General features: G+C 40.4%; 1 protein-coding gene across 10 annotated transcripts in view; it reads right to left on the reverse strand.

Moving 5' to 3' along the window:
* Positions 1 to 1,505: 1,505 nt before the first annotated feature.
* ZNF420 (zinc finger protein 420) overlaps positions 1,506 to 26,985 on the reverse strand; it is a 126,181-nt gene continuing 100,701 nt past the window's right edge. For 5 of the 10 annotated variants that reach the window (XM_054673361.2, XM_054673362.2, XM_009435426.4 and 2 more), the window contains 2 exons: positions 2,919 to 4,697; positions 1,506 to 1,684 (listed from right to left, as the gene is read on the reverse strand). In XM_054673361.2, the coding sequence (XP_054529336.1) occupies positions 1,653 to 1,684; positions 2,919 to 4,697 (1,811 nt within the window). In that variant the 3' untranslated portion in view covers positions 1,506 to 1,652. Of the gene's footprint in view, positions 4,698 to 26,985 lie in introns of all 10 variants that reach the window. The other 5 variants (XM_016935764.4, XM_016935763.4, XM_003953466.5 and 2 more) reach the window with 1 other exon arrangement.

Here is a 26,985-nt window from a genome sequence, read left to right on the forward strand (position 1 = left end):
TAGCTTCTTTCATGTTGTTCTTTTATCATTGAACTCTTAATGTTGGAGTGCTCCGTGGTTCAGTCCTTGCTGTTCTTTACCTTTTCTATACTAAAACCCTAATCATTTAAATAAATATGGGCAATACCTACTAAAGTAATATAATACCAAGTTAGGTATATCTCATACATGAAGTGCCTACTCACTACTCCCATTTTGTGTCTTAAAAGACATCTAAAGATTCAACGTGTTCAAAGTTGAACTCTCAATCTTCCCCTAAAACCCTGGAACTGAAGTTTTCTCCATCCTGGTTGATGAAAACATTGTATTCCCAGATGCTCAAGACTAAAATCTTTGACTTAAAGTCACCCTAGACTTGTCTCTTTTACATCTAGCCCTTAAGCAAATCTTGCTTGCTGTCACATTTACTATATACCTAGAATACAACCAATAACCACTATGCCCATTGTTACCTCTTCTTCCGAAGCCATGACATCCTCTTTCATCTGAGTTACTACAACCTCCTCATCGATTTTTTTTTCAACAGTTGTGTTTCCCTCAAAATAAAGTATCTTTCCAATGGCTTGCACGCTTGGCAAGACATAGCTCTCTGTTATCTCTCAGTTCTGCTCTAGCAACCATCCCTTTGCACAGTGTTTTTCAATAACTTCTCCACTTTTCCTAAAACACTTCAGTGTAGTCCCATTGTAGGACCTCTCTCCTCTGCCTGGAATCACCACACTCCTTCAAGTCTTGGCTCAAGTCTATCCTTCTTGATGGTCTACCTTGATCACTGTATTTCACAAAGCAACCTAAATGATCATATCCCTCCCACTGTCTTTTCAATGACTTTTTCCCCATAACACTTATGTTCTAACATACTCTGTGTGTATGATTATCTCCTCCTGTTAGAATTGTTCACTGACAAATATCCAAAACACCTAAGATAGTGGCTGGAATATATTAAGTACCTAATAACTGACTACTTTTAGAACAATAGGCTCCTGTGAGGAAAACATAACCATAATACTAGCAGACTGCCTTTGTATGCATTGGCACTGGTCTGATTTCTTGTTCCGGTTGTCACATTAAATCACTGTAAGTGGATTAAGGGTGGAGGATTGAGGGCTTGCCATCATAGATAACATCTTACCAAAGCAATATTGCTTTCAATTGCTGCTAGTGGGCTGCCTAGCTCTACTCTAAATTTATCTCGTTCACAAGACATTACTGAAAGCAGCAAGAAACATGCAACACACATATTCTGAATCACTTCTAGCATTTCCTCTAACATTATAGCATCAACTGATATAAAGCATGCTTGTAAGAGTGGGAGGCAGTGACAAAACATCCTGCCTATTAAAACAAGAATCTTCAAATTCCTAGCTTAATTTGGGCAGTTCCTCATTCTCAATGGCCCTAAGTCAATACCCCATTTGAGATTTCTTTTACCCATAGCATCCCACTTCCAGGTACAAAATTTTATATCCTTAAGAATTTTTATTGTCAATAACAGAACTACAATAGCATCAACAAATAAGATGTTTAATTTTATTTAAAGAAACACAGGAGGCAAGCAGACCAGAGCTAGTATGGCTGTTCCACAAAGTCATCAGGGTTGCAGACTCCTTCTGTATTTCTGCTCCATGATCCATAACACCCAGATACCATTCTCAAAGTCCCCATGAGAGTATCGGAGCTCCAGCTTAGATGTCCACATTGTAGGCAGGGAAAAAAAGACAGGAAAAATGGATTTCGTAAATCTCCTACTCATATAAATATCACTTCTATCTTGCTGACCTACAAGGAAGGCTGAGATTTTCAGCCCAGAAATTTGTTACTAAAAAAGAGAAAATAGATATAGGGTAGGAAAAAAGCAGTCTGTATCACAAACTCTCATCATTTTTCATTGCAAAATAGTCTGTAATATCAGTTATTTTGTTTACTTCAAAAGCAATACATTCAAGTTTTTAAAAAATTCCTAGATTTATTAGACTTTGGATCTTAGACTTTGTTAAAAATCACTTCACACCTTGTCACACTTCTCTAACAGCTGTGCTCAATAATACACTGATTACATCCACTGGGTTTTTTTTTTTAAATAATACACTGATTATATCCACTGGGTTTTTTTTTTTAACAGTATGAATTTCCTCTTATAGCAATAATGGATGAGATTTAAATGACAGCTTTCTCACATTCATTATGGCATACAGTGCCCCCCAACCAAGTCATCTTGGATGTGTTGATAAAAGATTTCTCAATATTCATTATACTCATAAGTACTCTCCTCTCATGCAAATTCTCTAAAATAACACTAGTGAAAATGGTAGCTAATATTTGTGGTATGCTACGTTCAAGGCACCATTCTAAGAGCTTTTACATGTAATAACTTACATAATACTTCCAAGAATCTTATAATAAAGGTAATATACTTAGGTCTATCTTAAAATGATTAAACCAAGGTAGAGGTTAAGTATCATGATACATATAACAAAAAGATCAACTAGTAGAGCTAAGATAATGTTGAAAAAGATATTTGTTTTCAATATGGCTAAAGGGCTTCCTACATTTACTATATTAAAACTATTCTCCAATTTGCTAATGTTTAATAGGTTTCCAGTAATGATGTTTTTCTATATGAATGACACTACCATTTTCTCTCACATAAATTATCTGATGCTGTGCTTTATGAGGCAAATGTGCGCCCATATTCACATTTGTGAGAATTCTTTGCTGCTAACAACCAGAGAACCTCTTCATAGTGATCTCAAATAATCAGACAATTCACATGTAAACTTGCGAGCCATGACTAAAGTCAATCCCACATTCCTTATATTCAAAAGATTTCTCACTGATATGAATTCTCTGATGTTGAGTTAGCTGTGAACCACGAGTAAAGGCCTTCCCACATTCCTTACATTGATATGGTTTCTCACCAGTATGAATTCTCTGATGCCGAGAAAGATGTGAACTCTGAGTAAAGGCCTTTCTACATTCTCTGCATTCATAGGGCTTCTCACCAGTATGGATTCTCTGATGTAGAGTAAGCTGAGAGCCATGACTAAAGGCCTTGCCACACTCCTTGCATTCATAGGGTTTTTCTCCAGTGTGAATTCGCTGATGTTGAGTCAACTGTGAACCACGAATAAAGGCTTTCCCACATTCCTTACATTGATATGGTTTCTCACCAGTATGAATTCTCTGATGTTGTATAAGTAGTAAGCCACGCGCAAAGGCCTTTCCACATTCATTACACACATAGGGTTTCTCACCAGTGTGAAGTCTTTGATGTTGGGAAAGATGTGAACTCTGAGTAAAGGCCATTCTACATTCTTTACATTCATAAGGTTTCTCACCAGTATGGATTCTCTGATGTTGAGTAAGCTGGGAGCCACGAATAAAAGATTTCCCACATTCCTTACATTCATAGGGTTTCTCACCTGTGTGAATTCGCTCATGTTGAGTAAGTTCTGAGCCACGACTAAAGGTTTTTCCACATTCTTTACATTCATAGGGTTTCTCACCAGTATGAATCCTCTGGTGTCGTGTAAGGAGTGAGCCACGATTAAACGCTTTTCCACATTCCTTACATTGATAGGGTTTCTCACCAGTGTGTATTCTCTGATGTTGAGTAAGTTGTGAGCCATGACTAAACATCTTTCCACATTCCTTACATTCATAGGGCTTTTCATTGGTGTGAATTCTCTGGTGTTGAGTAAGTTGTGAGCCACGGATAAAGGCCTTCCCACATTCTTCACATTTATAGGGTTTTTCACCAGTATGAATCCTCTGATGTTGCATCAGTAGTGAGCCCCGAATAAAGGCCTTTCCACATTCCTTACATTCATATGGTTTTTCCCCATTATGAATTTTCTGATGTTGAGAAAGCTGTGAGCCACAAATAAAAGCTTTTCCACATTCCTTACATTCATAGGGTTTCTCACCGGTATGAATTCTCTTATGCAGAATAAGTTGTGAGAGCTGAGTAAAGACCTTCCTACATTCTTTACATTCATAGAGCTTTTCACCAGTATGAAGTCTCTGGTGTAGTGTAAGTTGTGAATTCTGAGTAAAGGCCTTCCCACATTCTTTACATTCATAAGGTTTCTCACCAGTATGAACTTTTTGATGTCGGGTAAGTTGTGAGCTACGAATAAAGGCTTTCCCACATTCTTCACATTTATATGGTTTTTCACCAGTATGAATTCTATGATGTAAAATAAGTTGTGAGCTTTGAGTAAAGGCCTTCCCACATTCCTTACATGCATAGGGTTTCTCACCAGTATGAAGTCTCTGATGAAGACTGAGTTGTGAATCACGACTAAAGGCCTTCCCGCATTGCTTACATTCATAGGGTTTTTCACCAGTATGAATACTTTGATGTTGTGTTAGGTGTGAGGCTCGTCTGAAGGCTTTCCCACATTCCTTACATTTATAGGGTTTCTCAGTAGAATGACATTTTGAATGTTGAGATAAGTAAGTATGCTGGTTGAAAATGGACATTTTGTCATATATGATCATCCCTTGCCTGAAATATTCCTTCTGATTTTCTTGTTGCTTCTCCATCTTGCCTTTGGCTTCCAAATAATCCCTGGAATTGGACTCTTCAAGATCACAGTTTTCAAGTCTGTCACTCATTTCCCATTGGGATAATTCTGTTTCATAAGTGTTCTTTTCTGGAGATAAGTCCTTACTTGCACACCTTGAAGGCAAGTCTGAAAGATAAGAGAGAATAAAAAAATTGAGAAATATAACTTCTATAGCAAAGACAAATAATAGGAAAATAATGCCCATAAGAAATAACAGACATACATGAGTTTGTTTCAAATATTGATTATTATGACCCATAATAATACCTACCTTTCACATCACAACCTACTACTATATATATACAGTTTCATAAAACAGTATCTTCCCTGCTTTCTATTCTATTCTGCAGTATTTCTACTTTTTTCAATTTCTCTGTCTCATACACATGCAGACAAACCCCACTACACTGATTTCATGGTACAGTAATGTTCCTATCTAGAATTTAAAAAAAATTAGCTAAGAAGCATCTCATATATTAATATATGAAAGGGGCATCTGAGAGATTAGAGAATAATGAAAACTCACTTGAGAAGATAAGGGAAGAGATTAAGAACAATTTTAAAGTGAGTAGTTCTCAAGCCTTGGTGGGGATCAAAATCACCTGGGGAGCATGTTAAAATTATAGCTGTCCAACATTACACCACACTAACTGCTAGTGAAGCAGAAAAAGATCCTGGAGATCTGTACTTTTAATCCTTCCTATTAACTGATTCAGATTCAGATCATGATTTTCTTTATCTGCTTAATACTTTTTAGTAGCTTCCATATTAATATAAAATCCAAACTCTTCAATGACTTTGACTTATTTCCCCTTCCATGGTCTTCTCCTTGCTTATGTATCTGTTGAGCCTTCTCAGCTTCGCTCCTTATTTGCCAGAAAAACTAGCTTCCTTTCAACTCTGAAAAAGTCACAGACCTTTTTCAATTAAAAGCTAGCCAGAGCCTATTCCATTTCTTTGGACTGCTCTGGATGAGACTATACAAACACTCTTCCTCATTCTTCAGGTCTTAATTTAATTATCAGCCCCTAAATCTTAAACATTAATTTCTGGTAATTTAGGTAATTTAGACCAACCTTCTAGATGATAGCAATTATACAAATTAAGCAAATTATAAAAGGCACTTGAGTGAAGCCACTGGAGCGTTTACATAATAAAGAGTGAGTGGCTAAAAATTGAAAAATATGAAAATCAAAGAGATAAGCCCAACATCTGGGTCCACACTTCCACTTAGAGAAGTCTTATAATTCTAGAAAAAGCTAAGAGGGGGAGAAACTAAACAGTGTTTTGGACTGTGTCACAGGGCTGGGCAACAATAACTGGAGGACAGGGCCTGCCATGAATTCTTTAAACTTTGGGTTGGGAACCCTGAGAGCTATACTGAGGAATAAAGGAGAAACAGTAGACCAATCTGGACAGAGTCTGAAGTCTGAATCATCTTTGAATCAGCTCAAATTCAAAAATTTGGATTAAGGTGATTCAAGACTGCTTGCCATAGCAAACTTAAATCTTTATTGGATTTTGTATAATGTTATCCAAGGACTGAAACCTTATAACTTTTCTTTGTGATGTCTAGCACTCAATAAAAACCAGGTAATGAAAGCACTCAATAAAAACCAGGTGAATGAAAAACAGGAGAAAAAAACAAAAGAAACTTTGACTTATAAGGACACAAATCATGTATCCACCCACCATCATACTTCTGTCACTCCTAAATACCCTTGTCCTGTTCCTCTGTAATCAACCCTTCATACCACCCTAGTGGTACATGCCTAGAAACCAGTAATCTGTGGTTTCCCTATAACTTCCTTACACATAGAAACAAAAGCACCTCCATACTAAATCTATGATCCTATATGCCTCTCCAATTGCTCTTTAGCTCTCTCTATCCCTTTCAAATAGGATACTAAGTTGCTTTTGTTTACTTATCCTTACTTCACAGTTTCCTTTGTTTCTTCATGCCTTGCCTCATGTCTTCTCTTATTTACTTGTCTATTCAAGGACAATTCTGTGTGTTCTGGGAAGAACACATCCTAGAGTTCCCAGGCACTACTACAGGTCTATAACGTAATGAAAGGGTTCTATAATCTCATGGAATGTTGGAGAGAAAAAAGGCAATTATTCATGCCAGGCGCAGTGGCTCATGCCTGTAATCCCAGCACTTTGGGAGGCCAAGGCAGGTGGATCATTTGAGGTCAGGAGTTCGAGACCAACCTGGCCAACATGGTGAAAACCCGTCTCTACTAAAAATACAAAAAATTAGCCAGGCATGGTGGCGGGTGCCTGTAATCCCAGCTACTCGGGAGGCTAAGGCAGGAGAATCGCTTGAACCTGGGAGGCAGAGGTTGCAGTGAGCCGAGATCATGCCACTGCACGCCAGCCTGGGTGACAGTGCAAGACTTCATCTCAAAAAAAACAAAATACAAAATCAGCTGGGTGTGGTGGCAGGCGCCTGTAATCCCAATTACTTGGGAGGCTGAGGCAGGAGAATCACTTGAACCAGGGAGGCAGAGGTTACAGTGAGCCAAGATCTCACCACTAGCAAGCCAGCCTGGGCAACAGAGCGAGACTCTGGCTCATAAAAAAAGAAAAAGAAAAAAAAACAATTATCCAATATAAGGGAAGGAGTCTACAGTGATAAAGAATATTTCAGTTAGAAATACAGATCAAGAAACAGAACACAAAAATTCTCAAATACTGTTGCTGAGAGTGCAAAACACTGTAACTATGGTAAAAAAGAGTGTGGTAGTTTCTTATAATGTTAAACATACATTTAGCATATGATACAGCGGTCACATTAGTATTTACACTTATGCTCACACAAACATCTATATGTCAAAGATTATAACAGCTTTATTCAGAAGTGCTCCAAACTGGAACTACCAGATGTCCCTCAAAAGGCGAATGAATCAGCAAACTTTGGCAATTCCAGGTACTGGAACATTACTCAGCAATAACAGAAACAAAGTATTGATTCATGCAACATTACTCAACAATAACAGAAACAAATTGATCCATGCAACAATATGGATAAATCTTAAATATATTTTGCTAAGTGAAAAAAGCCATATTTTGATTCTATTTATATGACATTCTTGACAAAGCAAAACTATATGGATGGAATTTGGTGAGTAGTTTTTCATAGGCTGGGAATGGTGAAAGGGGAGAGGTTGACAAAGAAGAAAGCATGAGGGAATTTAGGGATGGTTAATAGAACTGTTGTATATTATGACTGTGACAGTAGGTGGATACACTTGGTATCTGAATGGTATATCAGATTTCTTAACAAACACCAATAAATGGTGGGTAAAATATGACAAACATCCTTTTAAAAATATAGACAAGATTAAGGCTGGGCGCAGTGGCTCATGCCTGTAATACCAGCACTTTGGGAGGCTGAGGCGGGCGGATCACGAGGTCAGGAGATTGAGACCATCTTGGCTAACACTCGTGAAACCCCCTCTCTACTAAAAATACACACACACACACACACACACACAAATTAGCTGGGCATGGTGGCACACGCCTGTAGTCCCAGCTACTCGGGAGGCTGAGGCAGGAGAATCATTTGAACCAGGAGGTGGAGGTTGCAGTGAGCCAAGATTGCACCACTGCACTCCAGCCTGGGTGACAGAGCGAGACTCCGCTCAAAAAAAAAAAAAAAAAAAAAAAAGACAAGAGTAAAAGAAAATAAAGAAGTCAAGCAATGAAGTGAGAGCTGAGAGCCAGAAACTGGAGAGGTGAACATGCTCTGAAGTTAGAGCTACCCTTGGGACATTTGCTGGCTTCAATAGCCTAAGGTTGTATCTTAGTGTTCTGAAAAAATTCAAGAGACAAGGCCTTCACCCACAAAAGGGCAGGGATTAGAAATAAACCATTTTACAAAATTGGAACCTATTCAAGGCCTAAATTTCAGAGACAGGAAAAAATCCATCTGACCTCAGTCTCAGCCATCTTTAAAAAATCGACTTTTACTCTGAGTTGGGGAGCCAAAATTAGTAAATACAAAGATAGTTAATGGGAAAGTACAGAAGCTAGATGGATAGAAATTAGGCGGCTACAACAATAATCCACCTGACTCAGACCAGATGATGGTGGAGGTAAGGGTGGAGGAAGTGAGGTATCATTAGATAGTGGATATATTTTGAAGGTATACTAAAGAGGATTTGTTGGTGGAATGGACATGTAACATGAAAAGAGAAGACAAGGAAGACTATGCAGGTTTTGCCTGAAAGGTTGGAACAATGGAAGTGCTACTTACTGAGAACTCCTCACTGTGATGGGGCAGACCTGGGAGGGATTGTGAAAAGTCTGGTTTTGAACTATTAGATATCAAATGAAGATGTTCAATAGACACAAATGTGTAAGTATGTGACTCTAGGGAGGTATCTGGATTACAGATATAAGTTTGAAAGTCATCACGAAATAACATTTAAAGCTACAAGATTTGATGAGGTCACCCAGGGCGTACCTTTATATACAAAACAGAAGGGGAAGGATGAAAAAGGGAAGTTTGAGGATTGAACCCTGGGTCACTTCAGGTAGATGAGAAGGAAACAGCAATGGAGACTAAGAAGGAATAGCCATTGAGGAAGGAGAAAAATTAAGAGAGCACGGAACCCTAGAAGCCATGTGAAAAAAGTGTTGTTTTTTTTTTAATTATACTTTAAGTTTTAGGGTACATGTGCACAATGTGCAGGTTTGTTACATATGTATACATGTGCCATGTTGGTGTACTGCACCCATTAACTCGTCATTTAGCATTAGGTATATCTCCTAATGCTATCCCTCCCCCCTTCCCCCACCCCACAACAGTCCCTGGAGTGTGATGTTCCCCTTCCTGTGTCCATGTGTTCTCACTGTTCAATTCTCACCTATGAGTGAGAACATGCGGTGTTTGGTTTTCTGTCCTTGAGATAGTTTGCTGAGAATGATGATTTCCAGTTTCATCCATGTCCCTATAAAGGACATGAACTTATCATTTTTTATGGCTGCATACTATTCCATGGTATATATGTGCCACATTTTCTTAATCCAGTGTATCATTGTTGGACATTTGGGTTGGTTCCAAGTCTTTGCTATTGTGAATAGTGCCACAATAAACAGACATGTGCATGTGTCTTTATAGCAGCATGATATATAGTCCTTTGGGTATATACCCAGTAATGGGATGGCTGGGTCAAATGGTATTTCTAGTTCTAGATCCCTGAGGAATCGCCACACTGACTTCCACAATGGTTGAACTAGTTTACAGTCCCACCAACGGTGTAGAAGTGTTCGTATTTCTCCACATCCTCTCCAGCACCTGTTGTTTCCTGACTTTTTAATGATTGTCATTCTAAATGGTGTGAGATGGTATTGTGGTTTTGATTTGCATTTCTCTGATGGCCAGTGATGATGAGCATTTTTTCATGTGTTTTTTGGCTGCATAAATGTATTCTTTTGAGAAGTGTCTGTTCATATCCTTCACCCACTTTTTGATGGGGTTGTTTTTTTCTTGTAAATTTGAGTTCATTGTAGATTCTGGATATTAGCCCTTTGTCAGATGAGTAGGTTGGGAAAATTTTCTACCATTTTGTAGGTTGCCTGTTCACTCTGATGGTAGTTTCTTTTGCTGTGCAGAAGCTCTTTAATTTAATTAGATCCCATTTGTCAGTTTTGGCTTTTGTTGCCATTGCTTTTGGTGTTTGAGACATGAAGTCCTTGCCCATGCCTACGTCCTGAATGGTATTGCCTAGGTTTTCTTCTAGGGTTTTTATGGTTTTAGGTCTAACGTTTAAGTCTTTAATCCATCTTGAATTAATTTTTGTATAAGGTGTAAGGAAGGGATCCAGTTTCAGCTTTCTACATATGGCTAGCCAGTTTTCCCAGCACCATTTATTAAATAGGGAATCCTTTCCCCATTGCTTGTTTTTGTCAGGTTTGTCAAAGATCAGATAGTTGTAGATATGCGGCATTATTTCTGAGGGCTCTGTTCTGTTCCATTGATCTATATCTCTGTTTTGGTACCAGTACCATGCTGTTTTGGTTACTGTAGCCTTGTAGTATAGTTTGAAGTCAGGTAGCATGATGCCTCCAGCTTTGTTCTTTTGACTTAGGATTGACTTGGCAATGCGGGCTCTTTTTTGGTTCCATATGAACTTTAAAGTAGTTTTTTCCAATTCTGTGAAGAAAGTCATTGGTAGCTTGATGGGGATGGCATTGAATCTATAAATTACCTTGGGCAGTATGGCCATTTTCATGATATTGATTCTTCCAACCCATGAGCATGGAATGTTCTTCCATTTGTTTGTATCCTCTTTTATTTCATTGAGCAGTGGTTTGTAGTTCTCCTTGAAGAGGTCCTTCACATCCCTTGTAAGTTGGATTCCTAGATATTTTATTCTCTTTGAAGCAATTGTGAATGGGAGTTCACTCATGATTTGGCTCTCTGTTTGTCTGTTATTCATGTATAAGAATGCTGCTGATTTTTGTACACTGATTTTGTATCCTGAGACTTTGCTGTAGTTGCTTATCAGCTTAAGGAGATTTTGGGCTGAGACAATGGGGTTTTCTAGATACACAATCATGTCATCTGCAAACAGGGACAATTTGACTTCCTCTTTTCCTAATTGAATACCCTTTATTTCCTTCTCCTGCCTAATTGCCCTGGCCAGAAATTCCAACACTATGTTGAATAGGAGTGGTGAGAGAGGGCATCTCTGTCTTGTGCCAGTTTTCAAAGCGAGTGCTTCCAGTTTTTGCCCATTCAGTATGATATTGGCTGTGGGTTTGTCATAGATAGCTCTTATTATTTTGAGATACATCCCATCAATACCTAATTTATTGAGAGTTTTTAGCATGAAGGGTTGTTGAATTTTGTCAAAGGCCTTTTCTGCATCTATTGAGATAATCATGTGGTTTTTGTCTTTGGTTCTGTTTATATGCTGGATTACATTTATTGATTTGTGTATGTTGAACCAGCCTTGCATCCCAGGGATGAAGCCCACTTGATCATGGTGGGATAAGCTTTTTGATGTGCTGCTGGATTCGGTTTGCCAGTATTTTATTGAGGATTTTTGCATCAATGTTCATCAGGAATATTGGTCTAAAATTCTCTTTTTTGGCTGTGTCTCTGCCAGGCTTTGGTATCAGGATGATGCTGGCCTCGTAAAATGAGTTAGGCAGGATTCCCTCTTTTTCTATTGATTGGAATAGTTTCAGAAGGAATGGTACCAGCTCCTCCTTGTACCTCTGGTAGAATTTGACTGTGAATCCATCTGGTCCTGGACTCTTTTTGGTTGGTAAGCTATTGATTATTGCCACAATTTCAGATCCTGTTATTGGTCTATTCAGAGATTCAACTTCTTCCTGGTTTAGTCTTGGGAGGGTGTATGTGTCAAGGAATTTATCCATTTCTTCTAGATTTTCTAGTTTATTTGCATAGAGGTGTTTGTAGTGTTCTCTGATGGTAGTTTGTATTTCTGTGGGATTGGTGGTGATATCCCCTTTATCATTTTTTATTGCATCTATTTGATTCTTCTCTCTTTTCTTCTTTATTAGTCTTCCTAGCAGTCTATCAATTTTGTTGATCTTTTCAAAAAACCAGCTCCTGGATTCATTAATTTTTTGAAGGTTTTTTTTTGTGTCTCTATTTCCTTCAGTTCTGCTCTGATTTTAGTTATTTCTTGCCTTCTGCTAGCTTTTGAATGTGTTTGCTCTTGCTTTTCTAGTTCTTTTAATTGTGGTGTTAGGGTGTCCATTTTGAATCTTTCCTGCTTTCTCTTGTGGACACTTAGTGCTATATATTTCCCTCTACACACTGCTTTGAATGTGTCCCAGAGACTCTGGTATGTTGTGTCTTTGTTCTCGTTGGTTTCAAAGAACATCTTGATTTCTGCCTTCATTTCATTATGTACCCAGTAGTCATTCAGGAGCAGGTTGTTCAGTTTCCATGTAGTGGAGTGGTTTTGAGTGAGTTTCTTAATCCTGAGTTCTAGTTTGATTGCACTGTAGTCTGAGAGACAGTTTGTTATAATTTCTGTTCTTTTACATTTGTTGAGGAGAGCTTTACTTCCAACTATGTGGTCAGTTTTGGAATAGGTGTGGTGTGGTGCTGAAAAAAATGTATATTCTGTTGATTTGGGGTGGAGAGTTCTGTAGATGTCTATTAGGTCCACTTGGTGCAGAGCCGAGTTCAATTCCTGGGTATCCTTGTTAACTTTCTGTCTCGCTGATCTGTGTAATGTTGACAGTGGGGTGTTAAAAAGTCTCCCATTATTATTGTGTGGGAGTCTAAGTCTCTTTGTAGGTCACTCAGGACTTGCTTTATGAATCTGGGTGCTCCTGTATTGGATGCATATATATTTAGGATAGTTAGCTCTTCTTGGTGAATTGATCCCTTTAACATTATGTAATGGCCTTCTTTGTCTCTTTTGATCTTTGTTGGTTTAAAGTCTGTTTTATCAGAGACTAGGATTGCAACCCCTGCCTTTTTTTGTTTTCCATTTGCTTGGTAGATCTTCCTCCATCCCTTTATTTTGAGCCTATGTGTGTCTCTGCACGTGAGATGGGTTTCCTGAATACAGCACACTGATGGGTCTTGACTCTTTATCCAATTTGCCAGTCTGTGTCTTTTAATTGGAGCATTTAGCCCATTTACATTTAAAGTTAATATTGTTATGTGTGAATTTGATCCTGTCATTATGATGTTAGCTGGTTATTTTGCTCATTAGTTGATGCAGTTTCTTCCTAGCCTCGATGGTCTTTACAATTTGGCATGTTTTTGCAGCGGCTGGTACTGGTTGTTCCTTTCTATGTTTAGTGTTTCCTTCAGGAGCTCTTTTAGGGCAGGCCTGCTGGTGACAAAATCTCAGCATTTGCTTGTCTGTAAAGGATTTTACTTCTCCTTCACTTATGAAGCTTAGTTTGGCTGGATATGAAATTCTGGGTTGGAAATTCTTTTCTTTAAGAATGTTGAATATTGGCCCCCACTGTCTTCTGGCTTGTAGAGTTTCTGGCGAGAGATCCGCTGTTAGTCTGATGGGCTTCCCTTTGTGGGTAACCCGACCTTTCTCTCTGGCTGCCCTTAACATTTTTTCCTTCATTTCAACTTTGGTGAATCTGACAATTATGTGTCTTGGAGTTGCTCTTCTCGAGGAGTATCTTTGTGGCATTCTCTGTATTTCCTGAATCTGAATGTTGGCCTGCCTTGCTAGATTGGGGAAGTTCTCCTGGATAATATCCTGCAGAGTGTTTTCCAACTTGGTTCCATTCTCCCTGTCACTTTCAGGTACACCAATCATAGATTTGGTCTTTTCAAATAGTCCCATATTTCTTGGAGGCTTTGTTCATTTCTTTCTATTCTTTTTTCTCTAAACTTCCCTTCTCACTTCATTTCATTCATTTGATCTTCCATCACTGATACCCTTTCTTCCAGTTGATCGTGTCGGCTCCTGAGGCTTCTGCATTCTTCACATAGTTCTCGAGCCTTGGCTTTCAGCTCCATCAGCTCCTTTAAGTACTTCTCTGCATTGGTTATTCTAGTTATACATACATATAATTTTTATTTCAAAGTTTTTAACTTCTTTGCCATTGATTTGAATTTCCTTCTGTAGCTCAGGAGTAGTTTGATCGTCTGAAGCCTTCTTCTCTCAACTCGTCAAAGTCATTCTCCGTCCAGCTTTGTTCCGTTGCTGGTGAGGAACTGCATTCCTTTGGAGGAGGAGAGGTGCTCTGCTTTTTAGAGTTTCCAGTTTTTCTGCTCTGTTTTTTCCCCATCTTTGTGGTTTTATCTACTTTTGGTCTTTGATGATGGTGACGTACAGATGAGTTTTTGGTGTGGATGTCCTTTCTGTTTGTTAGTTTTCCTTCTAACAGACAGGAGCCTCGGCTGCAGGTCTGTTGGAGTTTGCTAGAGGTCCACTCCAGACCCTGTTTGCCTGGGTATGAGCAGCAGTGGCTGCAGAACAGCAGTGGCTGTAGAACAGCCGATTTTCGTGAACCGCAAATGCTGCTGCCTGATCGTTCCTCTGGAAGTTTTGTCTCAGAGGAGTACCCGGCCATGTGAGGTGTCAGTCTGCCCCTACTGGGGGGTGCCTCCCAGTTAGGCTGCTCGGGGGTCAGGGACCCACTTGAGGAGGCAGTCTGTCCGTTCTCAGATCTCCAGCTGTGTGCTGGGAGAACCACTACTCTCTTCAAAGCTGTCAGACAGGGACGTTTAAGTCTGCACAGGTTACTGCTGTCTTTTTGTTTGTCTGTGCCCTGCCCCCAGAGGTGGAGCCTATAAGAGGCAGGAAGGCCTCCTTTAGCTATGGTGGGCTCCACCCAGTTCAAGCTTCCAGGCTGCTTTGTTTACCTAAGCAAGCCTGGGCAATGGCAGGCACCCCTCCCCCAGCCTCGCTGCTGCCTTGCAGTTTGCTAGCACAGCAGTCTGAGATCAATCAGTGAGACTCCATGGGCATAGGACCCTCTGAGCCAGGTGTGGGATATAATCTCCTGGTGTGCTGTTTTTTAAGCCCGTTGGAAAAGCGCAGTATTAGGGTGGGAGTGACCCGATTTTCCAGGTGCTGTGTGTCACCCCTTTCTTTGACTAGGAAAGGGAACTCCCTGACCCCTTGCACTTACCGAGTGAGGCAATGCCTCGCCCTGCTTCGGCTCGCGCACGGTGCGCTGCACCCACTGTCCTGCACCCACTGTCTGGCACTCCCTAGTGAGATGAACCCGGTACCTCAGATGGAAATGCAGAAATCACCCGTCTTCTGCGTCGTTCACGCTGGGAGCTGCAGACCAGAGCTGTTCCTATCTGGCCATCTTGGCTCCACCCATATTTTCCAAAAAAAGTGTTTTAAGAAGGAATGATCGGTTATGTAAAATGCTGAGAGATGAGGCGAAATGGTGCATTCTTTTTCTTTTTTTTTTTTTTTGAGATGGAGTCCTGCTCTGTTGCCCAGGCTGAAGTGCAGTGGTGTGATCTCGGCTCACTGCAACCTCCACCTCCTGGATTCAAGCAATTCTCTTGCCTCAGCTCCCAGGTAGCTGGGAATCCCTGCATGTGCCATCATGCCTGGCTAAATTTTTTTGTATTTTTAGTAGAGACAGGGTTTCACCATGTTGGCCAAGCTGGTCTTTGTGGGGAAAAGAAAGAGAGATCAGCCTCTTACTGTGTCTATGTAGAAAGAAGTAGACATAAGAGACTCCATTTTGTTCTGTACTAAGAAAAATTCCTCTGCCTTGAGATGCTATTAATCTGTAACCCTACCCCCAACCCTGTGCTCCCTGAAACATGTGCTGTGTTGACTCAAGGTTTAATGGATTTAGGGCTATGCAGGATGTGCTTTGTTAAAAAAGTGCTTGAAGGCAGCGTGCTTGTTAAAAGTCATCACCATTCTCTAATCTCAAGTACCCAGGGACACAATACACTGTGGAAGGCCACAGGGACCTCTGCCTAGGAAAGCCAGGTATTGTCCAAGGTTTCTCTCCATGTGATAGCCTGAGATATGGCCTCGTGGGAAGGGAAAACCTGACCGTCCCCCAGCCCGACACCCGTAAAGGGTCTGTGCTGAGGAGGATTAGTAAAAAAGGAAGGCCTCTCTGCAGTTGAGATAAGAGGAAGGCCTCTCTGCAGTTGAGATAAGAGGAAGGCACCTGTCTCCTGCTCGTCCCTGGGCAATAGAATGTCTCAGTGTAAAACCCAATTGTATGTTCTATTTACTGAGATAGAAGAAAACTGCCTTAGGGCTGGAGGTGAGACGTGCTAGCAGAAATACTGCTATTTAATGCACCGAGATGTTTGTATACATGTACATCAAGGCACAGCACCTTTCCTTAAACTTATTTATGACACAAAGACCTCTGTTCACATGTTTTCCTGCTGACCCTCTCCCCACTATTACCCTATTGTCCTGCCACATCCCCCTCTCCAAGATGGTAGAGATAATGATCAATAAACACTGAGGGAACTCAGAGACCAGTGCTGGCGCGGGTCCTCCGTATGGTGAGCGCCGGTCCCCTGGGCCCACTTTTCTTTCTCTATACTTTGTCTCTGTGTCTCTTTTCTCAAGTCTCTCATTCCACCTGACGAGAAACACCCACAGGTGTGGAGGGGCAGGCCACTCCTTCATCGGGTGTCCAATGTAGGTGCTTTTCTCTAGGGTGAAGGTACGCTCGAGCGTGGTCATTGAGGACAAGTCGACGAGAGATTCCTGAGTACGTCTATGGTCACCCTTTGCGGTAAGCTTGTGCGCTCAGAAGAAGCCAGGGTAACAATGGGACAAACTAAAAGTAAATATGCCTCTTAGCTCTATTAAAATTCTTTTAAAAAGAGGGGGAGTCAGAGTCTCTACAAAAAAATCTAATCACTCTATTTCAAACAATAGAACAATTCTGCCCATGGTTTCTAGAACGGGGAACTTTAGATCTAAAAGATTGGGAAAAAATTGGCAAAGAATTAAAACAAGCAAGTAGGGAGGGTAAAAATCATCCCACTTACAGTATGGAATGATTGAGCCATTATTAAAGTAGCTTTAGAACCGTTTCAAACAGGAGAAGATAGCATTTCAGTTTCTGATGCCCCTGGAAAATGTGTAATAGGTTGTAAAGAAGAAGCAGGGATAGAATCTGGGAAAGGAACGGAAAGTTCACATTGTAAATACGTAGCAGAGCCGGTAATGGTTCGGTCAATGCAAAATGTTGACTATAATCAATTACAGGAGGTGATACATCCTGAAATTTTAAAATTAGAAGAAAAAGGTCCAGAATTAGTGGGGCCATCAGAGTCTAAACCACGATGGCCAACTCCTCTCCCAGCAGTTCAGATGCCTGTAACATTACAACCTCAAATGCAGGTTAGACAAGTACAAACCCCAAAAGAATATCAAATAGGGAAAGATAGAGTCTCTGTCACGGCAATGCCAATCCAAATACAGTATCCACAATATCAGCCGGTGGAAAATAAGACCCAATCGCCAGTAACCTATCAATACTGGCCGCCAGCTGAACTTCAGGATCAGCCGCCCCCAGAAAATCAGTATGGACAGCCAGGAATGTTTCCAGCACCACAGGGCAGGGCGCTATATCCTCAGCCGCCCACTATGAGATTTAATCCTACACCACCACCTAGTGGACAGGGTAGTGCATTACATAAAATTATTGATAAGGCAAGAAAACAAGGAGATACCGAGGCATGGCAATTCCCAGTAATATTAGAACCGATACCACCTGAAGAAGAGGACCAAGAGGGAGCGCCTCCCCTAGCTGAGGCCAGATATGAGTCCTTTTCCATAAAAATGCTAAAAGATATGAAAGAGGGAGTAAAACAGTATGGACCCAACTCCCCTTATATGAGGACATTATTAGATTCCATTGCTCATGGACATAGACTCATTCCTTATGATTGGGAGATTTTGGCCAAATGATCGCTCTCACCCTCTCAATGTTTACAATTTAAGACTTGGTGGATTGATGGGGCACAAGAACAGGTCCAAAAAAATAGGGCTGCCAATCCTCCAGTTAACATAGATGCAGATCAACTATTAGGAACAGGTCAAAATTGGAGCACTACTAATCAACAAGCAATAATGTAAAATGAGGCCACTGAGCAAGTTAGACCTATCTGCCTTAGAGCCTGGGAAAAAAGCCAAGACCCAGGAACCACCTGCCCCTCATTCAATACAATAAGACAAGGCGCTAAAGGAGCCCTACCCTGATTTTGCGGCAAGCCTCCAAGATGCTGCTCAAAAGTCAATTACCAATGAGAATGCCCGTAAGGTCATAGTGGAGTTGATGGCATACGAAAATGCCAATCCTGAGTGTCAATCAGCCATTAAACCATTAAAAGGAAAGGTCCCAGTGGGATCAGATGTAATCTCAAGAGTACGTAAAAGGCTGTGATGGAATTGGAGGAGCTATGCATAAAGCTATGCTTATCGCTCAAGCAGTAACGGGACTTGCTTTAGGAGGACAACTTAGAACATTTAGGGGAAAATGTTATAATTGTGGACAAATTGGTCATCAAAAAAAGAATTGCCCAGCCTCAAATAAACAAAATATAACTACTCAAACTACTACAACAACAGATAAAGAGCCACCTGACTTATGTCCAAGAGGTAAAAAAGGAAAACATTGGGCTAATCAATGTCATTCTAAATTTGATAAAAATGGGCAACCATTGTTGGGAAACGAGAAGAGGGGCCAGCCTCAGGCCCCGCAACAAACTGGGGCATTCCCAATTTAGCCCTTTGTTCCTCAGGGTTTTCAGGGACAACAACCCCCACTGTCACAAGTGCTTCAGGGAATGGGCCAGTTACCACAATACAGCAACTGTCCCCGGCCACAAGTGGCAGTGCAGCAGTAGATTTGTGTACTATACAAGCAGTCTCTCTGCTTCCAGGGAGCCCCCACAAAAAAATCCCCACAGGGATATATGGCCCACGGCCTGAGGGGACTGTAGGACTAATCTCAGGAAGATCGAGTCTAAATCTAAAGGGAGTTCAAATTCATACTGGTGTGGTTGATTCAGACTACAAAGTCGAAATTCAATTGGTTATTAGCTCCTCAATTCCTTGGAGTGCCAGTCCAGGAGACAAGATTGCTTAATTATTATTCCTGCCTTATATTAAGGTTGAAAACAGTGAGATAAAAAGAACAGGAGGGTTTGGAAGCACTGATCCAGCAGGAAAGGCTGCATATTGGGCAAGTCAGGTCTCAGAGAGCAGACCTGTGTGTAAGGCCATTATTCAAGGAAAACAGTTTGAGGGGTTGGTAGACACTGCAGCAGATGTCTCTATCATTGCTTTCAATCGGTGGCCAAAAAATTGGCCTAAACAAAAGGCTGTTACAGGACTTGTCGGCGTAGGCACTGCCTCAGAAGTGTATCAAAGTACTGAGATTTTACATTGCTTAGGGCCAGATAATCAAGAAAGTACTGTTCAGCCAATGATTACTTCAATTCCCGTTAATCTGTGGGGTCGAGATTTATTACAACAATGGGGTGAGGAAATCACTATGCCTGCTCCATTATATAGCCCCACAAATCAAAAAATCACGACTAAGATGGGATATATACCAGGAAAGGGACTAGGAAAAAATGAAAATGGCATTAAAGTCCCAATTGAGACTGAGGGAAATCAAGAAACAGCAGCAATAGGGTATCCTTTTTAGGGGCGGCAACTGTAGAGCCTCCTAAACCCACTCCATTAACTTGGAAAACAGAAAAACCTGTATGGGTAAATCAGTGGCTGCTACCAAAACAAAAACTGGAGGCTTTACATTTATTAGCAAAGTAACAATTAGAAAACGGACATATTGAGCCTTCATTCTCGCCTTGGAATTCTCCTGTGTTTGTAATTCAGAAAAAATCCAGCAGATGGCGAATGTTAACTGACTTAAGGGCCGTAAATGCCATAATTCAACCCATGGGGCATCTCCAACCAGGGTTGCCCTCTCCGGCCATGATCCCAAAAGACTGGCCTTTAATTATAATTGATCTGAAGGATTGCTTTTTTACCATTCCTCTGGTGGAGCAGGATTGTGAAAAATTTGCCTTTACTATACCAGCCATAAATAATAAAGAACCAGCCACCAGGTTTCAGTGGAAAGTGTTACCTCAGGGAATGCTTAATAGTCCAACTATTTGTCAGACTTTCGTAGGTCAAGCTCTTCAACCAGTTAGAGATAAGTTTTCAGACTGTTATATCATTCATTATGTTGATATTTTATGTGCTGCAGAAACGAGAGACATGACTGTTACACATTTCTGCAAGCAGAGGTTGCCAACGCAGGACTGGCAATAGCATCTGGTAAGATTCAAACCTCTACTCCTTTTCATTATTTAGGGATGCAGATAGAAAATAAAAAAATTAAGCCACAAAAAATAGAAATAAGAAAAGGCACATTAAAAACATTAAATGATTTTCAAAAATTGCTAGGAGACATTAATTGGATTTGGCCAACTCTAGGTATTCCTACTTATGCCATGTCAAATTTGTTCTCTATCTTAAGAGGAGACCCAGACTTAAATAGTAAAAGAATATTAACCCGAGAGGCAACAAAAGAAATTAAATTAGTGGAAGAAAAAATTCAGTCAGTGCAAATAAATAGAATAGATCCCTTAGCCCCACTCCAACTTTTGATTTTTGCTACTGCACATTCTCCAACAGGCATCATTGTTCAAAATACTGATCTTGTGGAGTGGTCATTCCTTCCTCACAGTACAATTAAGACTTTTACATTATACTTGGCTCAAATAGCTACATTAATTGGTCAGGCAAGATTACGAATAATAAAATTGTGTGGAAACGACCCAGACAAAATAGTTGTCCCTTTAACCAAGGAACAAGTTAGACAAGCCTTTATCAATTCTGGTGCATGGCAGATTGGTCTTGCTGATTTTGTGGGAATTACTGATAATCATTACCCAAAAACAAAAATCCTCCAGTTTTTAAATTGACTACTTGGATTTTACCTAAAATTACCAGTCACGGACCTTTAGAAAATGCTCTGACAGTATATACTGATGGTTCCAACAATGGAAAAGCAGCTTACACAGAGCCAAAAGAGCAAGTAATCAAAACTCAGTATCAATTGGCTCAAAGAGCAGAGTTGGTTGCAGTCATTACAGTGTTACAAGATTTTGATCAACCTATCAATATTGTATCAGATTCTGCATATGTAGTACAGGCTACAAGGGATGTTGAGACAGCTCTAATCAAATATAGCATGGATGATCAGTTAAACCAGCTATTCAATTTATTACAACAAACTGTAAGAAAAAGAAATTTCCCATTTTATATTACTCATATTCGAGCATACACTAATTTACCAGGGCCTTTGACTAAAGCAAATGAACAAGCTGACTTACTGGTATCATCTGCATTCATAAAAGCACAAGAATTTCATACTTTGGCCCATGTAAATGCAGCAGGATTAAAAAACAAATTTGATGTCACACAGAAACAGGCAAAAAATATTGTACAACATTGCACCCAGTGTCAAGTCCCACACCTGCCCACTCAAGAGGCAGAAGTTAATCCCAGAGGTCTGTGTCCTAATGCGTTATGACAAACAGATGTCACGCATGTACCTTCATTTGGAAGATTATCATGTGTTCATGTAACAGTTGATACTTACTCACATTTCATATGGGCAACTTGCCAGACAGGAGAAAGTACTTCTCATGTTAAAAAACATTTATTATCTTGTTTTGCTGTAATGGGAGTTCCAGAAAAAATCAAAACTAACAGTGGACCAGGATAGTGTAGTAAAGCTTTCCAAGAAAATTACACATACAACAGGAATTCCCTATAATTCCCAAGGACAGGCCATAGTTGAAAGAACTAATAGAACACACAAAACTCAATTAGTTAAACAAAAAGAAGGGGGAGACAGTAAGGAGTGTACCACTCCTCAGATGCAACTTAATCTAGCACTCTATACTTTAAATTTTTTAAACATTTATAGAAATCAGACTACTACTCCTGCAGAACAACATCTTACTGGTAAAAAAAGAATAGCCCACATGAAGGAAAACTGATTTGGTGGAAAGACAACAACAATAAGACATGGGAAATAGGGAAGGTGGTAACGTGGAGGAGAGGTTTTGCTTGTGTTTCACCAGGAGAAAATCAGCTTCCTGTTTGGATACCAACTAGACATTTGAAGTTCTACAATGAACCTGTCGGAGATGCAAAGAAAAGCACCTCCACGGAGACAGAAACACCGCAATCAAACACCATCAACTCACAAGATAAAATGGTGATGTCAGAAGAATAGATGAAGTTGCCATTCACCAAGAAGGCAGAGCCGCCGACTTGGGCACAATTAAAGAAGCTAACACAGTTAGCTAAAAAAGGCCTTGAGAACACAAAGGTGACACAAACTCCAGAGAGTATGCTGCTTGCAGCTTTGATGATTGTATCAACGGTGGTAAGTCTCCCCATGCCTGTAGGAGCAGCTGCAGCTAATTATACCTACTGGGCCTGTGTGCCTTTCCTGCCCTTAATTCGGGCAGTCACATGGATGGATAATCCTATTGAAGTATATGTTAATAATAGTGTATGGGTACCTGGCCCCACAGATGATCACTGCCCTGCCAAACCTGAGGAAGAAGGAATGACGATAAATATTTCTACTGGGTATCGTTATCCTCCTATTTGTCTAGGGAGAACACCAGGATGTTTAATGCCTACAATCCAAAATTGGTTGGTAGAAGTACTTACTTACTGTACCACCAGTAGATTCACTTATCACATGGTAAGCGGAATGTCACTCAGGCCACAGGTAAATTATTTACAGGACTTTTCTTATCAAAGATCATTAAAATGTAGGCCTAAAGGGAAACCTTGCCCCACGGAAATTCCCAAGGTATCAAAAGACACAGAACTTTTAGTTTAGGAAGAATGTGTGGCCAATAGTGTGGTCATATTACAAAATGATGAATTTGGAACTATTATAGATTGGGCACCTCGAGGTCAATTCTACCACAATTGCACAGGACAAACTCAGTCATGTCCCAGTGCACAAGTGAGTCCAACTGTTGATAGTGACTTAACAGAAAGTTTAGACAAACATAAGCACAAAAAATTACAGTCTTTCTACCCTTGGGAATGGGGAGAAAAAGGAATCTCTACTCCAAGACCAAAAATAATAAGTCCTGTTTCTGGTCCTGAACATCCAGAATTATGGAGGCTTACTGTGGCCTCATACCGCATTAGAATTTGATCTGGAAATCAAGCTATAGAAACAGGAGATCATAAGCCATTTTATACTATCGACCTAAATTCAAGTCTAACGGTTTCTTTACAAAGTTGTATAAAGCGCCCTTATATGCTAGTTGTAGGAAATATAGTTATTAAACCAGACTCCCAAACTATATAACCTGTTAAAATTGCAGATTGTTTACTTGCATTGATTCAACTTTCAATTGGCAGCACTATATTCTGCTAGTGAGAGCAAGGGAAGGCGTGTGGATCCCTGTGTCCATGGACCGACCGTGGGAGGCATCGCCATCCATCCATATTTTGACTGAAGTATTAAAAGTCATTTTAAATAGATCCAAAAGATTCATTTTTACTTTAATTGCGGTGATTATGGGATTAATCGCAGTCACAACTACAGCCGCTGTGGCAGGAGTTGCATTGCACTCTTCTGTTCGGACAGTAAACTTTGTTAATGATTGGCAAAAGAATTCTACAAGATGGTGGAATTCACAATCTGGTATTGATCAAAAATTGACAAATCAAATTAATGATCTTAGACTGTCATTTGGATGGGAGATAGGCTCATGAGCTTAGAACATCATTTCCAGTTACAGTGTGACTGGAATACGTCAGATTTTTGTATTATACCTGGAGTTTATAATGAGTCTGAGCATCACTGGGACATGGTTAGATGCCGTCTACAGGGAAGAAAAGATAATCTCACTTTAGACATTTCCAAATTAAAAGAACAAATTTTTGAAGGCTCAAAAGCCCATTAAATTTGGTACCAGGAACTGAGGCAATCATGGAGTTGCTGATGGTCTCACAAATCTTAACCCTGTCACTTGGGTTAAGACCATCGGAAGTTCTACTATTGTAAATTTCCTATTAATCCTTGTGTGCCTGTTCTGTCTGTTGTTAGCCTGCAGGTGTACCCAACAGCTCCGAAGAGACAGCGACCATCGAGAACGGGCCATGATGACGACGGCGATTTTGTCCAAAAGAAAAGGGGGAAATGGGAAAAGAGAGATCAGACTGTTACCGTGTCTATGCAGAAATAAGTAGACATAAGAGACTCCGTTTTGTTCTGTACCAAGAAAATTCTTCTGCCTTGAGATGCTGTTAATCTGTAACCCTAGCCCCAACCCTGTGCTCGCAGAGACATGTGCTGTGTTGACTCAAGGTTTAATGGATTTACCAAAGGGCTATGCAGGATGTACTTTGTTAAAAAAAAGTGCTTGAAGGCAGTATGCTTGTTAAAAGTCATCACCATTCTCTAATCTCAAGTACCCAGGACACAATACACTGCGGAAGGCCACAGGGACCTCTGCCTGGGAAAGCCAGGTATTGCCCAAGATTTCTCCCCATGTGATAGCCTGAGATATGGCCTCATGGGAAGGGTAAGACCTGACTGTCCCCCAGCCCGACATCCCCCAGCCCGACACCCGAAAAGGGTCTGTGCTGAGGAGGATTAGTAAAAGAGGAAGGCCTCTTTGCAGTTGAGGTAAGAGGAAGGCATCTGTCTCCTGCTCGTCCCTGGGCAATAGAATGTCTCAGTGTAAAACCCAATTGTATGTTCTATTTACTGAGATAGGAGAAAACCGCCTTAGGGCTGGAGGAGAGACATGCTAGTGGTAATACTGCTCTTTAATGCACCGAGATGTTTGTATACGTGCACATCAAGGCACAGCACCTTTTCTTAACCTTGTTTACGACACAGAGACGTTTGTTTACATGTTTTCCCGCTGACCCTCTCCCCACTATTACCCTATTGTCCTGCCACATCCCCCTCTCCGAGATGGTAGAGATAATGATCAATAAATACTGAGGGAACTCAGAGACCAGTAAGCACCGGTCCCCTGGGCCCACTTTTCTTTCTCCACACTTTGTCTCTGTCTCTTTCTTTTCTCAGTCTCTTGTTGCACCTGACGAGAAACACCCACAGGTATGGAGGGGCAGGCCACCCCTTCAGATCTTGAACTTCTGCCCTCAGGTGATCTCCCTGCCTTGGCCTCCCAAAGTGGTGGGATTACAGGTGTGAGCCACCGTGCTCGGCCTAAATCGTGCTTCCTAAGTTAAAAATGGCATTATTAGCAAAATGGAGATTACTGGTCATCTTCACAAGAATAGTTTTGGCAGAATAATGGGAGCAAGTTCTGACTGAACCAGATTCAAAAGAATGAGAGAAGATAAAATACTGGCAAACCGAATCCAGCAGCACATCAAAAAGTTTATCTACCCATGATCAAGTGGGCTTCATCCCTGGGATGCAAAGCTGGTTCAACATATGCAAATCAATAAACGTAATCCAGCATATAAACAGAACCAAAGACAAAACCACATGATTATCTCAATAGACGCAGAAAAGGCCTTTGACAAAATTCAACAGCCCTTCATGCTAAAAACTCTCAATAAATTAGGTATTGATGGGATGTATCTCAAAATAATAAGAGCTATTTATGACAAACCCACAGCCAATATCATACTGAATGGACAAAAACTGGAAGCATTCCCTTTGAAAACTGGCACAAGACAGGGATGCCCTCTCTCACCACTCCTATTCAACATAGTGTTGGAAGATCTGGCCAGGGCAATCAGGCAGGAGAAAGAAAGGGTATTCAATTAGGAAAAGAGGAAGTCAAATTGTCCCTGTTTGCAGATGACATGACTGTATATTTAGAAAACCCCATAGTCTCTGCCCAAAATCTCCTTAAGCTGATAAGCAACTTCAGCAAAGTCTCAGGATACAAAATCAATGTGCAAAAATCACAAGCATTCTTATACACCAATAACAGACAAACAGCCAAATCATGAGTGAACTCCCATTCACAATTACTTCAAAGAGAATAAAATACCTAGGAATCCAACTTACAAGGGATGTGAAGGACCTCTTCAAGGAGAACTACAAAACACTGCTCAGTGAAATAAAAGAGAACACAAACAAATGGAAGAACATTCCATGCTCATGGATAGGAAGAATCAATATCGTAAAATGGCCATACTGAATCAATGATGAATCAAGAATCAATAAAATGGCCATACTGCCCAAGGTAATTTATAGATTCAATGCCATCCCCATCAAGCTACCAATGACTTTCTTCACAGAATTGGAAAAAAACTAAAGTTCATATGGAACCAAAAAAGAACCCGCATTGCCAAGCCAATCCTAAGCCAAAAGAACAAAGCTGGAGGCATCACGCTACCTGACTTCAAACTATACTACAAGGCTACAGTAACCAAAACAGCATGGTACTGGTACCAAAACAGAGATATAGATCAATGGAACAGAACAGAGCCCTCAGAAATAATACCACCCATCTACAACCATCTGATCTTTGACAAACCTGACAAAAACAAGAAATGGGGAAAGGATTCCCTATTTAATAAATGGTGCTGGGAAAACTGGCTAGCCATATGTAGAAAGCTGAAACTGGATCCCTTCCTTACACCTTATATAAAAATTAATTCAAGATGGATTAAAGACTTAAATGTTAGACCTAAAACCATAAAAACCCTAGAAGAAAACCTAGGCAATACCATTCAGGACACAGACACAGGCAAGGACTTCATGTCTAAAACACCAAAAGCAAGGGCAACAAAAGCCAAAATTGACAAATGGGATCTAATTAAACTAAAGAGCTTCTGCACAGCAAAAGAAACTACCAACCGAGTGAACAGGCAATCTAAAGAATGGGAGAAAATTTTTGCAATCTACCCATCTGACAAAGGGCTAATATCCT

Source organism: Pan troglodytes, chromosome 20, assembly GCF_028858775.2.
Source record: "Pan troglodytes isolate AG18354 chromosome 20, NHGRI_mPanTro3-v2.0_pri, whole genome shotgun sequence".
Taxonomy (NCBI): Eukaryota; Metazoa; Chordata; class Mammalia; order Primates; family Hominidae; genus Pan; species Pan troglodytes.